This window comes from Mobula hypostoma, chromosome 5 (genome assembly GCF_963921235.1).
Source record: "Mobula hypostoma chromosome 5, sMobHyp1.1, whole genome shotgun sequence".
NCBI lineage: Eukaryota > Metazoa > Chordata > Chondrichthyes > Myliobatiformes > Myliobatidae > Mobula > Mobula hypostoma.
The window spans coordinates 118,222,141-118,236,765 of NC_086101.1; the positions used below are offsets into that span (position 1 = coordinate 118,222,141).

At 49.5% G+C, this 14,625-nt stretch overlaps 2 protein-coding genes across 9 annotated transcripts in view; one reads left to right on the plus strand and one right to left on the minus strand.

The window, feature by feature from the left end:
* LOC134346963 (insulin receptor substrate 1-B-like) overlaps positions 1-8,563 on the minus strand; it is a 150,744-nt gene extending 142,181 nt beyond the window's left edge. For 3 of the 5 annotated variants that reach the window (XM_063048869.1, XM_063048870.1, XM_063048867.1), the window contains exon 1: positions 6,212-7,590. In XM_063048869.1, coding sequence (XP_062904939.1) covers positions 6,212-6,557 — 346 coding nt within the window. In that variant the 5' untranslated portion in view covers positions 6,558-7,590. Of the gene's footprint in view, positions 1-6,211; positions 7,591-8,429 lie in introns of those variants that run through there. The other 2 variants (XM_063048868.1, XM_063048871.1) reach the window with 2 other exon arrangements.
* A 3,081-nt stretch (positions 8,564-11,644) lies between these two features.
* LOC134346272 (rhomboid-related protein 4-like) overlaps positions 11,645-14,625 on the plus strand; it is a 44,502-nt gene continuing 41,521 nt past the window's right edge. For all 4 annotated transcript variants that reach the window (XR_010017889.1, XR_010017890.1, XR_010017892.1 and 1 more), the window contains exon 1: positions 11,645-11,940. The gene's annotated coding sequence lies outside the window, so the exon portion shown is untranslated. The remainder of the gene's footprint in view (positions 11,941-14,625) is intronic.

A 14,625-nucleotide genomic window follows, 5' to 3' on the forward strand; every position in this document is an offset into this window, starting at 1 on the left:
CCCATATTTGTACCATCATATATGAACTATCCTTCACCCTAAGGACACTTTTAAGTTGCTACTTTGCCTTCCCTTTTCAATTTTCCATTTGGCAGCGGATAGGCTCAGAGACTTGAATGCCTTGGGTGGTGTGGACTGGGATACTTAATTGGGCTTTGTGCATGGTAGGTCGTCTCTCACCAATCTTGTAGAGTTTTTCAAGGAGGTTTCCATGAAAGTTGATGAAGGAAAGGCCGTGGATGTTGTGTACAATATAAGGATTTTTACAAGGCATTTAACAAGGTCTCTCATGGGAAGCTGGTCAAGCTGGCATTCAGAATATTGTGCTAAATTGGACTTGACATTGGATTTACAGTGGTAGGAGATGCCTCTCTGACTGGAGACGTAACTAGTGCAGTGTTGCAGGGATCACTGCCGAGTCCATTGTAGTTTGTCATCTATATCAATGATTTGGATGATAATATGGTTAACTGGATCAGCAAATTTGCAAGTGACACCAAGACTGAGGGTGCAGTGGGCAGTGAGGAAGACTGTCACGGCTTGCAGTAGAATCTACACCAGTTGGGAAAATGGGCTGAAAAATACCAGATGAAATTTAATGCAGACAGGTGCGAGGTGGTGTATTTTAGGAGGACAAACCACAGTAGGACGTACACAGTGAATGTGATAGAACAAAAGGATCTGGGAATGCAGGTCCACAATTTCTTGAAAGTAGTGTCACAGCTAGATAAGGTCATAAAGAAAGCTTTTGGTTCATTGGCCTTCATAAATCAAAATACTGAGTACAGGAGACGGATGTTATGTTGAAGTTGGATAAGACATTGCTGCGGCCTAATTTGTAGTATCGTGCGAAGTTTTGGTCACCTTCCTATCGGAAACATGTAAACAAGATTGAAAGAGTACAGAGAAAATTTACAAGGATGTTGCTGGGTCTGGAGGGCCTAAGTTATATGGAAAGATTGAATAGGTTAGGACTTTATTCCTTGGAATGTAAAAGATTGAGAGAAGATTTGATAGACGTATACAGAAGTATGAGGTGTATAGATAGACTAAATGCAAGCAGGCTTTAACCACTGAGGTTGGGTGAAACAAGAACTAGAGGTCAATAGTTAAGTGTGAAAGGTGAAATGTTAAAGGGGAACCTGAGGAGGAACTACTTCAATCAGAGGATGGTACGAGTGTGGATCAAAAGGCCAGCGTAAATAGTGGATGCAGGTTTGATTTCAACATTTAAGAGAAATTTAGAGAGGTACCTGGATGGGAAGGGTATGAAGTGCCCTGGTCCAGGTGCGGGTTGATGGTACTAGACAGAATAATAGTTTGTCACTGAATAAATGGGCTGAAGGACCGGTTTCTGTGCTGTAGTGATCTATGACTGTATCATTAGAATGCAGGCCACTAGCCAGCATTTAAATCAACAGCAGAGACTTTGATTGATTTAGTTATAAAAAAACAAGCAGGGTCTGATATGAACCAAGCCCAAGGACTTGTATTTTCGTCAAAGCCAACCAGATCAGAACACGAAACACATGGTCAAGTTTCATCAGGCTTGGGTTGGGTAACACCTGACAGCTGGCCTAGTTGTGTCTACGCTGGTAAAGGAATTAGAGAAACGCCAGTAGTCTGGTAACCGATTGTTTGGAAATCCTCGACGCTTCAGCATCTGGTTACCAGGTCCTCTTTCAAAATCACCCTCTAAATTTGCCAGGGTCCTGTGTCCTGGGTTCACGTTAAACTCACCAAGTCCTGTTTATAGCTCCCTTTAAAAACTCAGCAAGAGTCCATTCTCATGCTCCTTTTGATCTCGCTGGAGCCTTGTCGCCTGCCCTACATCTAAACTTTTCTGTACTACTGGGTGACATTTACAAACTGTGAACTAAAAATGTGCTGGAGTATTAAAAGGACTAACGTGGGTGGCGGTGGAGATGTAAGGCATTCATTCCCTCTGCTAGCCTAAAGGTCACCCTTGGGCAAGGTGTAGCCCCTGCACAGCCCCCCCATCCCCATCCCCCCCCATCAGGGTCACCTGAAGTCATGGGAGTAGGGGTAGATGGCCAGATGAGCAGCTGGGGCAGAACACAAGACCTGGCTATGCGACCACTGAGGCCAGACAGACAATCTCTGAAGGGTATTGATGATGGCACTGCCCAGAAGGTTGCAATGGCAAACCACTTCTGTAGAAAAAAATTTGTCAAGAACAAACACAGTCATGGAAAGGGCATGATCGGCCACATCATACGACCACATCATACGACATTGCACATGAATATCCAATATTCCAGAAATTCTGTCAGTCCAACATAAATGCTCTGAGTTACCAGATACCTCATCCTGCAGTTACATATGAAAGTCATCTGATTTGTTAGAAATATGAGGGAACTAGTGTAACAAATGGTGTTGCCCCTATAACATCTTAGCTTGCTTCAGTGATAGTGATGGTCATTGTTACAACATTTTAACTGAACAATTTCCACCACACTGCAACAACTTGGCTATTTAGCTCAGGCTTCTGACCGCTGGTTTCGATCTTAGACCATAAGACATAGGAGCAGATTAAGGCCATTCAGCCCATCGAGCATGCCTGATTTATTATCACTCTCAACCCCATTCTCCTGTCTTCTCCCCTTAACCTGTGACACCCTGACAAATCAAAACCCTTTCAACCTCCACTTTAAACATACCCAATGATTCCACAGATTCACCACTCTCTGGCTAAAGAAATTCTTCTTTAATGGTTGGATATACAGTCTTAGATGTTTAATATATCAATGTCTCACATCGCCAACCTTGAAGGGGGACAGTTGCAGAATTAACAAGTTCCCTAAAGTGTTGTCTACAGCATCCCTTAAACTAAACTTATTTTGGAAGAGAATAAACGAGTTTTTATTGTGTTTCCTGCTAAGCAAGATATGAAGGGACCTTCTTCACCCAGAGAGGTGAATACCTGGAAGACAGTGGTTGAAGCAGAGTCGGTAACAGCATTCTGGAGATGCTGGAAATCTTGAATAAACACATACAAACTACTGGAGGATCTCAGCAGGTCAAACAGCGCCCATGGAGGGTAATAAACAGTCAGTGTTTTCAGCCGAGACCCTTCACTAGCACTTCTTAATAAAGGTCTCAGCCTATAATGTCAACTGTTTAATCCGCTCATAAATACTGTCTGACCTGCTGAGTTCCTTCCAGCCCTTACAGACACGCAGCCCTGCAACCCCTGATTTAATCGGAGCCTAATCCCAGGGCAATTTACAATGACCAATTAACCTACCAACCGGTATGTCTTTGGACTGTGGGAGGAAACCAGAACACCCAGAGGAAACCCACGTAGTCACGGGGAGAACATACAAGCTCCTTTCAAGTAGTAGTGGGAATCGACCCCAGGTCACTGGTACTATAAAGCGTTGTGATAACCACTATACTACCTGGCACACCCCTACAGAGCAGAGCCAAATGACTGAACCAATCTTTGAGGTGTGGGGAGAGACCAAAGCAACTCGAGGAAACCTATACCCGTGTGCTCACAGGGGGAGCTTGCAAACTCTGCACAGGCAGCAATGGATCACAGGATTGAACCTTGGATGTGGGAGTTATGAGGACAAAGCATTAACTGATTAACTGCTGTACTACTACCATCAAACACCCTTCCTTCTACGGCAGGGGTTCCCAATCATCTTTTTGAGCCACAGGTCAATACCATTAGGCAAGGGGTCCCTGGGCCCCAGGTTGGGAACTCCTGATCTATAGAAAAAAAATAGAGTGTCTATCTTTATTCCTTTCATCAGATCTCAGCCCAAAATATCAAACGTTCCTTTCAAAAGATGCGGCCTGATCCAAAACTGCAGAGTTCCTCCAGCTTTGTGTGTGTGTTCCTCTGGATTTCTAGCATCTGCAGAATCCGTTGTGACGATGTTCCAGTCCCTCATTGCTCAATGCGAACAATCTTGCCCCACACATCTCCTTTAAACACCCATCCCAAACCTTCTACATGTCCTCTAGAATTGACAATTCTGTTCTGGGGAGCTCTCTCTGCCCATCTCCCTCTCTCTTCTCCCCACCTTCTAAATGTCCTCCAGAACTGCCTATCTCCCTCTCTCATGGGTTATAACTCTGGTCTCCCCTCCGCTTTGACTGCTGCATGGAAAACAACCCAAGTTTGTCCAGCCACCTCTGAAACTCATACCCTCTAATCCAGGCAGCATTCTGGTGAACCCTTTCTGCACCCTCTCCAAAGCCTCAACATCCTTCCTATAACAGGATGGCCAGAACTGCACACAATTCTCCAAGTGAGACCTCATCAGTTCTGCATCCTTCCTTCTACAGCAGGGAAACCCAACCTTTTTTCTGCCATCACCAATGCCATTAAGCAAGGGATTTGTGGACCCCAGGTTGGGAACCCCTGCTCTGCAGTATAAAGTAAGATTGTCTCACAAATGTATAAAATGGTACACACAGAGAGGGAGCTAACGGGAAAAGGACAGAAAGTAAGCAGGGGAGCAGATAAGTGAAAATATTAAACCCAGAACAAAGAGTTTCAGAGGCACAAAGAGACTTGGCAGAATACCAGATGAGGAGGAGGATGAGAGAAAGGGAAAACTGAACCACAGAGGACAACGTGTACATAACGAGGAGGTTGGTCCTGTGAACGAGGCAGACAGCAGACAGGAAACTGGGTAGTGATGGAGATAGGAAAGATGCGAGCATGGCAGAAGCTGAGAAAGGTGTGCGCGTGTGAACAAGACTGAGTGTAGAGGTGAGAGGTGGAGAAGGCGGTGTGTGGGTGTGTAGGAAGGAGATAGAGAAGACAGGGAAAGTGAGGACAGATGGGAGGGAGGGTCGTTGGGGATTAGCAGTGGTGCGAGTATGATGGGGGATGGGGAAGATGGGAGGCGGAAAGGAAGGTAGTGTGAGGGGGAGAAGGAGAGAGTGAATGGGGAAACTAGTCGAGAGGAAGGGAGGAGAGGGTTGGGAATGGGGAGACAGGAAGGGAGAAAGAAGGTGGTGAGGAGAGGGTGAAGGAGGAAGGAAGGGGAGGGGAAGGGAGAGGAAAGTAGTGTGGCAGGGGAGGGGGATATTGGAAGGGGCAGGGAAGCTGAGAGGGGAGAGGGAGATCTAAGAGGTGAGGCATGAGTCATGGAGGGGAAGAGGGGAGATGGGAATGGAAGTCATGCAAGTATGGAATAAGGATGCAAGGAAGAGAAGGCAGGTGTGACGAACGGAGGAGGGAGGGAGAGAGTGCGAGGGAGTGATGGAGGAAGGGAAGGTGCACGGGAGTGATGGAGGGAAGGTGGGTGCGGGGGGAAACAGGATGGAGGATGCAAGGAAGTGATGGAGGGAGGGTGGGTGCGAGGGAGTGATGGACAACAGAGTGACAAAGATGTGAAGGACAGAGGTACCGAGTAACAAAGGTGTGAGGGACGAAGGTTAGTAGACGGAGGGATGATCTGTGAGTGCTGGAGGAAAGATTTGAGGGACAGAAGGACGGAGTGATGAAGGTGTGAGGAACGTTGGGATGGAGTAATGAATGTGTGAGGAATAAACGAACGGGAGTGACGAAGGTGTGAGTGATGGTGGAACAGAGTAATGAAGGTGTGAGGGATGGAGGGATGAAGGTATGAGGGTCACAGCGAAGGTTTGAGGGACGAAGTAATGACAGAGGAAAGGCGTTGTGAGAGTTTGATCAATGGAGGGGCGGAGGCGTGAGGGGCGCGGAGGGGCGGAATGACCGAGGGAGCAGGGGGACAGAGCATGAAGTTGCAAGGGACAGAGGGACGGAATGATAAAGGTCTGAGCGATGAAGTGACAAATTTGTGAAGGACGGAGGGATGGAAGATGAAGTTGCGAGGGAAGGAAGGACATAGGTGCGAGGGACGGAGGGACGGGGGATGCGAGGGATCGGGGGTTCAAGGTACTGGGGTGTGGGAAGCGCGGGGGACGGAGGGGGATGAAGGCGTGAGAGTCGAAGGGGATGTTTGAAAGACGCAGTAATGAGGGCGGCAATGAGTTATGAGGGTTTGTGTGACGATGAAGTTTTGCGATTTATGAGGGTTTGAGGGACGGAGGAAATGAGAGTTTGAGTGAATGATGAAGTTCGCACCGAAGTGCGCGGGAGCGGCGGAAAGATTCACGGTGCGCGGCTGTGGTGAGGCGGTGGGGGCGTGCCGGCGCCTGACGGGCCGAAGCGTCGCGCTGATTTTTCTTTTTTGAACCGTACCTGGGGCCAGCAGCTCGACGATGGCCTGGTACCAGCTGTCCTGCTCCTGCGGGCTGTCGGCCGCCACGGAGAAGCACTCGTCGCGGGTGTAGATGGCCAGCAGGTACTTGCTGCGGGAGTCGGCGCGCTTGTTAACGTTGAAGCAGCTGTGAAGCGGCAGCGCGCGCTTCGGACCCGCGCCCCCGCGTCGGAACTTCTTCTCGCTCTCGTAGTACTCGAGCCGGGCCGCGCCGCGCTCGCTCGCCGCCCGCAGCACGAAGTACCTGCGGTGCAGGCTCTTGCACTTGCGGAGATTCCCGCACTTCCTCACGTCGCCGTCCAGGCAATCCTCTGCAGGGTTCGCCATTGCAAAAAAATATATCACATGCAAAAATAAAAAATCAGTCCTTCTCCCGCCCCGTGTCTCGATTTCTCCTTCACATTCCTCGCTCTGCTTGCCTCCTGGTTTTGCTCCCGATTAATTTGTGCGCACGACACACCCACCCCGTACTGCAAATAAAACTTTGCAATAATGTTTTTTTCTCTCTCTAAATCGCTGTCCCTCGCCACCTCCCCACACAAGCGATCTGCCACCCTGCTCCTGGTTTGCTGTTAATTTCTGAAGAAGCGCCTCTGACCGGTCCGTTTGCAGATTTATACACATACACACTATATTTCGGGTGCATGTGGATTTTTTTAACTGCTGGGGTAGATTTGCATTTCTAAATAGGGAGCCAGGACCCACAGACACACACATAGAGAGAAAAATAAAGTCTGCGCAACCTGGGTCCTAGCGTCCGCCGTTATACAAAAGAGATACTCTGAAGAACGATCTCTGCGCTCCCAAAAATGCATAGTTCGCTGTTTCGGTAACTCTCATATATGGAGGGAGTTCAACTAGCTCACTTTGACTGCCCAGGTACCCTCTAGGCCAGGGGTTACCGACCTTTTTTTTATGCCATGGACCAATACCATTAAACAAGGAGTTCGTGGAAGAGCTCCAGAGATTAAAAGAAACTCCTCTAACTTTTAATGAGAGATTCTCATTAAAACTTGCAAAATTCTGATGAAGCGTAACTGGAGGAAAGCTGTTGATCACATTTCCTCTGGCCAGAACTGCCAGGCCAGCGCCTGGTCCTGCAGAATAGCAATACAAAGCCAAGTCTTTGTAGTTCTCTACCCAAGTCACTGAGTCACTGTTCAAGATGGAGGGTTTTTTTTGGGGGGGCGGATATTTCACGGCTGAGTCAAATGACCACCCGTGAGATTATTGAATGGGAGAGCAGGTACAACGCGCCGAGTGGCCCATCACTCCCACTCGTGTGCACTCCCCGCGCCCCACTACTTAGACTCGTTCAGACTCCCCCTGTATTTTAACTCCCTGCAGCCCGGCAACCGCCTGCGATCGCTGCACCCCTTAAAGGGTTCGCAGTCTTTTTAATGCCATGGAGCCGTACCATTAACCGTGGGATCCGTGGATCCCAGGTTGGGAACCCCGATTTAAAGTCTCTCTCTCCCGCACCCCTGCGCATCCACTGCTAATGTTGAACCACCATTGTCGGGATGTTCTCGGCTACCCCACTCCCATTCAGATTTCTCACACGTTCAACGTTAACATACAGTGAAACGACCGACACAACTCAGGGATGTGCTGGGGGCAGCCCGCAAGTGTCGACACACACTCCGGCGCCACCACAGCGTGTCCACAATGTTCAGCGCAACAACACAGAACACAACAAGCAACAAAAGAACAACAGCAAAACAAATCCTGTTTCTCCCTGCTATCCACCCACACGGACAGACAGACACTTACACACACACAGACACGTATACACACACAAACACACACATGTACAGACAAACATAGACACACACACACTTTCTTTCTTTCTCTCTCTCTCTCTCTCTCTCTCTCTCTCTCTCTCTCTCTCTCTCTCTCTCTCTCTCTCTCTCTCTCTCTCATGGATAGTCCCTCCAATTGCAGGACAGACCTCCAGCTCCCAGGCCCTGGAACTATCATTTTGAACCTCTCTTTTCTCTCTCTCTCTCTCATGCACCCACTGTCTCCATTTTTCTTTCTTTCTCTCTCTCTCTCCCGCTGTCATTCCCTCCTTCCCTCCCTCCCTCTCTTGCTCTCCCCCTCTCTTGCTCTATATCTCCCTCCCCCTCTCTCCCCTCTCTTCCCCTGTATCTCTCTCTCTTTATTTCCCATCACTCTGTAAAGCCAGCAATTGCTCACCCATTGTAGCATCTCATAGGAGCCGAAGAACAGTGCTTAGGACGGATTGCCAGATTGAAGGCACGTGTTGTTGGGGTTGCTGATACCGTTAGGTGTGCCAGCTAAGAGACAAAGTCAGCCAGCATCTGACCCACTCAGTTCCTCCAGCAGCTTATTTATTTACACAGGTTCCAGCACTGTCGTCACTTTTGTCTCCACCTCTTTGAACTTTGAACTTTGTGTCGGTATTAACCAGGATCCCACCGACAAAGACCTCAATCTGTGATGTGATGAGCTAAGGCTTAAGAGGGAAGTGGACTGTTAATCTTTCAGATCAAGACTCTTAAGTCAAGATGAAGGGTCTCAGTCTGAAATATCAACGGACTATTTCCTTCCACAGATGCTGACTGACCTGCTGAGTTCCTCCAGCATTTGGTGTCAGGCTCCCAGCATTTGCAGCCCCTAATGTCTCCACATTGGGTGGTGAGGTGGAGATAAATCTCTACCAAAGGAGGTGTAAGCCACTCCTTCCCTCCGCTAGCCTGTAGGTCACCTGCTTAGCCCCCCACCAACTCCAATCAGTCATGTGAAGCCATGGGAGCAGGCGGTGGATGGTCGTATGAACAGCTGGTGCAGATCACAAATCCTGGTTCTGCGACCACCGACAACAGGCAGACAATCTCTGAAGAGTATTGATAATGGCTGGGGTCACCCGTCTTGTACAGACACTGCCCAGAAGAAGGCAATGGCAAACCACTTCTGTAGAAAATTTTGCCAAGAGCAATCATGATCGGCTACGTCATACAACACGACACAGAATGAATGAACATGTCTTCACAAGGCACTAAACAGACTGGTGACACTGCTGTAGCCAGGCCATCCCATCTCTTACCACAGATCCTAACGATGGGACCTGAGGATTCCTCAGGAATGTAGGAGTGAAAGCCATTCAGCCACTCCAACCTACTGCTCCACTGATCATATAAACCCTATGTGTTGCAATAAGCAACCCCATCCCAGATCTGAACTTATCAATTGTTCTCAGTCCCCACCCTCCTCCCACAAACCCTCCTATCAGGGAGAGAATCAGGTTAGGTGAGACCAGAACTAGAACTAGAGGTCATGGGTCATAGGTTAAGGGTGAAAGATGAAATATTCAAGGAGAATCTGAGGGGTAATTTCTTCACTCTCAAGGACCCTTCATCCCATGTTTTCCATATTTATTGCTTATTTTCTCTTTTGGTATTTGCACTTTGCACTTGTGGGTTTGTTTGCACACTGGTTATTTGTGCATCATGTTGGGTGCAGTCTTGCACTGATCTGATTGTGTTTCTTGGATTTACTGTGAATGCCCACAAGAAAATGAGTCTTGGGGTTGTATATGGTGACGTATATGTACAATGTATAATAAATTTAACTTGGACTTTGAGTGTGTGTGTGTGTGTTTATGGAGTCTGCAGATTTCTTCCTGTGACCATGTAGGTTTCCCCTGGGGTGCTCCGGGTGTGGGGTGACTGGGTTAACGTGAGTTGTTCCCATTTAGGTGGGATTGGAATGTGTAGACAAGAGGTAACAGGAAAACTTAGTCAGCAAAGGACTGTTTTGTGGACCAGCATAGACTTGATGGGCCAAATAGCCTCCTCCTATATTGTGACATAATATATTGCCATCTCAAATAAGACAATAAGCTGCTTAAGTGCCTATTCTATCAGAAATACAGAAACATTTCCTGTTTAGTTGTGCTAACACAGGGAACAATTGAGAGATGTTTGGAAGTTTGGATGATGCTGGGTGGTCCAGACTGATTTGAAGGTTTCTATGAAAAAAAGTAAAAAGTTGGGGTTACACCTTTAAAAGCTGGAGGGGTAGGACAAATAAAGTTGGGGCTGAGGAAACTGAAGAACATGGGAGGGAAGAGAGGTGAAGAGAGAGTGAAAGGTTTGCAGGGATGTCGGCCAAATGCAAGAACTAGCTTGGACAGGCAGCTTGGGCAGCATGGAGTAGTTGGGCCGAAGAGCCTGTTACCATGTTGTACATCTGTATGACGAAGTTCTACATTGTCTCTTCCCCCCGCCCCCCCCCACCGCCACTTGGCTGGTAACAGTCCAGGTACCTCTTCACAGCACTGCAACTATTGGAAACATGCAGAGTGTATAATCAGAGACTCCCACAAAATTATAAGATGCAAACTTCCCTTTTGAATTTGTTTCTTACTAGGCATACAGCACAGGAACAGGACATTTGGCCAACAAGATTGTGCCAAATCAGCTAAAAAGCAAAACAAAAACGGCCCAGCACTCCTACCTACACCATGTCCATATCCCTCCATCTTCCTCACACCCATGTGCCTGTCCAAACATCTCTTAAAAGCCCCCAATATACTTGCCAATATACTTGGTATGGTACTACCATACCAGGCAGTGCATTCCAGGCATCCACCACTCTCTGAGTAAAAAACTTACCCCTCACATCCCCCTTGAACCTGCTCCCCTCTCACCTTCAATGCATGCCCTCTGCTATCAGACATTCCAATCCTGGGAAAAAGATTCTATCAGTTCCGTTCTATCTGTCTCTCATAATCTTATAAACCTCCATCAGATCTCCCCTCTGCCTTCTCAGCTTCAGAGAAACCAACCCAAGTTTATCCAGCCTCTCCTGATAGCAGATGTCCTCTAAACCAGGCAGCATCCTGGTAAGCCTCTTCTGCACCCTCTCCAAAGCCTCAACATCCTTCCCATAGGCGCCCAGAATTGTATGTAATACTCCAGATGCGGCCGAACCAGTGTTTTAAGAAGTTGCAAGATTTTGCTGGGATACAAGACCCACAGTTGTGTTCTGATGAAAGGTCATTCATGGACGTTAACTGTTCGCTACTTTCTTTCCATAATTGCTGCGTGACCTGCTGAATATTTCCATTGTATTTTTCTTTTTTGTTGATGCTTTTGTGAAGATTTACCAGCCTCCTTGCTTGCATTGTCAAATCGTTCAGGTAAATCCATCCAACGAGCCTTGGAATAAGAGGGGCACTAGGACCCAGCGACACCGCCCTGTCTGCAAATATAAGCAGCAGGGAGGGCAGTGTCTGCCACGCCAACCAATCTGGCTCCCTGTTGCATTCCTAATGGTCCAAACCTGCTGAGCTTGGGCCAATGGCAGCTGCCCTTGGAAATCCAGCCAGACACTTCCACACAGTTATCAAACTGGGCACGTTACTTTTCCCAAGAAGAGTAGGTGTTTCACCTTGGCCCATTTACACACGCCAGGCTATAGGTAACGCAGTGCACTCATGTGCAATGGTTGTAGGGACAATCCACAGGCGCTTCTGATGCAGCGTCTCTGATCTGCAATGTTGTCCCGTCTTCCTCTCCACGGATGCTGCCTGACCTCCAGTGTCCTTCAACGTTCCCAGTTTTATTTCAGGTTTCCAGTGTCTGCAGCTTATCGATTTCCAATCCACACTGATAGGCAGAATGCAAGGATACCCGAAGAGTGGGGCCGGTCTGTCATTGCATAACACCGGGGTACAGTACAGGTAGGGGCCGATCTGTCACTGTATAACACTGGGGTACAGAACTGGTGGGGATGCGTCTGTCACTGTGTAACACTGGGGTACGGTACTGGTGGGGATAGGTCTGTAACTGTATAACACTGGGGTACGGTACTGGTGGGGATGGGTCTGTAACTGTATAACACCGGGGTACGGTACCGGTGGGGACGGGTCTGTCACTGTATAACACCGGGGTACGGTACCGGTGGGGACGGGTCTGTCACTGTATAACATCGGGGTACGGTACCGGTGGGGACGGGTCTGTCACTGTATAACACCGGGGTACGGTACCGGTGGGGACGGGTCTGTCACTGTATAACACCGGGGTACGGTACCGGTGGGGACGGGTCTGTCACTGTATAACACCGGGGTACGGTACCGGTGGGGACGGGTCTGTCACTGTGTAACACCGGGGTACGGTACCGGTGGGGACGGGTCTGTCACTGTGTAACACCGGGGTACAGTACCGGTGGGGACAGTTCTGTCACTGTGTAACACCGGGGTACAGTACCAGTGGGGACAGTTCTGTCACTGTGTAACACCGGGGTACAGTACCAATAGGGACGGGTCTGACTGGTGTAAATGGGTCAGCACGGACTCAATGAGCCTGAAGGCCTGTTTCCATGCCCACTCTTCTCCAAATGATGACAGATGATGCTCCTGTGTTGAAAAGAGGTAAGTGTGTTCACACAGGTCGGAGGTGCTGAGTCAGAAAGTGTACCCTCATCCAGCAGCACCAGATGCATGACGCCATTCACACACCCACACAGTACACCAGAGAAGCATGCAAATTTTACAACAGCCTGCGAGGGTGGTCGTTGCATTGGCCACGACACTATTGCATTGTCAAGACACAAGAGACTGCCGATGCTGGAGCCTGCAGCAACATGTAAGTCGCAGGGGCAACTCAGCGGGTTGGGCAGCATCTGTGGAAGAAGCTTGATAGGTTTTTGATTAGTCAGGGCAAAGGTAGAGAATGGGATTGAGAAGATAAAAAACAGTCATGATGGAATGGTGCAGGAGACTGGATGGGCCAAATGGCCTAATTCTGTTCCTATGCTTTATGGTCTTATGAAAATGGACAGTCAACGGTTTGGTCCAGTAACTGACGTTGGACTAGAAGATTGAAGAGAGACAGAGTCAGTATAAAGTAGTGATTGGAAGGGGCGGAGCAAGAGCTGGGAGGTGATGGGTGGATCCAGGTGAAGAGGGGAGATGGGCAGATGGAGGAGGGGAGAGTGGGAATAATGACAGAGGCTGGAAGGTGATGGGTGGTTCCAGGTGAGGAGGGGTGATGGACAGATGGAGGAGGGGAGAGTGGGAATAGTGACAGAGACTGGGAGGTGATGGGTGGATCCAGGTGAAGAGGGGAGATGGACAGATGGAGGAGGGGAGAGTGGGAATAGTGACAGAGACTGGGAGGTGATGGGTGGATCCAGGTGAGGAGGGGAGATGGACAGATGGAGGAGGGGAGAGTGGGAATAGTGACAGAGACTGGGAGGTGATGGGTGGATTCAGGTGAGGAGGGGAGATGGGCAGATGGAGGAGGGGAGAGTGGGAATAGTGACAGAGACTGGGAGGTGATGGGTGGATCCAGGTGAGGAGGGGAGATGGACAGATGGAGGAGGGGAGAGTGGGAATAGTGACAGAGACTGGGAGGTGATGGGTGGATTCAGGTGAGGAGGGGTGATGGACAGATGGAGGGGGGCAGAGTGGGAATAGTGACAGAGGCTGGGAGGTGATGGGTGGATCCAGGTGAGGAGGGGTGATGGACAGATGGAGGAGGGGAGAGTGGGAATAGTGACAGAGGCTGGGAGGTGATGGGTGGATCCAGGTGAAGAGGGGTGATGGACAGATGGAGGAGGGGAGAGTGGGGATAGAGACAGAGGCTGGGAGGTGATGGGTGGATCCAGGTGAGGAGAGGTGATGGACAGATGGAGGAGGGGAGAGTGGGAATAGTGACAGAGACTGGGAGGTGATGGGTGGATCCAGGTGAGGAGGGGTGATCAGCAGATGGAGGAGGGGAGAGTGGGAATAGTGACCGAGGCTGGGAGGTGATGGGTGGATCCAGGTGAGGAGGGGTGATGGACAGATGGAGGAGGGGAGAGTGGGAATAGTGACAGAGGCTGGGAGGTGATGGGTTGATCTGGGTGAGGAGGGGAGATGGACAGATGGAGGAGAGGAGAGTGGGAATAGTGACAGAGGCTGGGAGGTGATGGGTGGATTCAGGTGAGGAGGGGAGATGGACAGATGGAGGAGGGGAGAGAGGGAATAGTGACAGAGGCTGGGAGGTGATGGGTGGATCCAGGTGAGGAGGGGAGATGGACAGATGGAGGAGGGGAGAGTGGGAATAGTGACAGAGGCTGGGAGGTGATGGGTGGATCCAGGTGAGGAGGGGTGATGGACAGATGGAGAAGGGGAGAGTGGGAATAGTGACAGAGGCTGGGAGGTGATGGGTGGATCCGGGTGAGGAGGGGAGATGGACAGATGGAGGGGGGAGAGTGGGAATAGTGACAGAGACTGGGAGGTGATGGGTGGATCCAGGTGAAGAGGGGTGATGGACAGATGGAGAAGGGGAGAGTGGGAATAGTGATAGGGACTGGGAGGTGATGGGTGGATCCAGGTGAGGAGGGGTGATGGACAGATGGAGGAGAGGAGAGTGGGAATAGT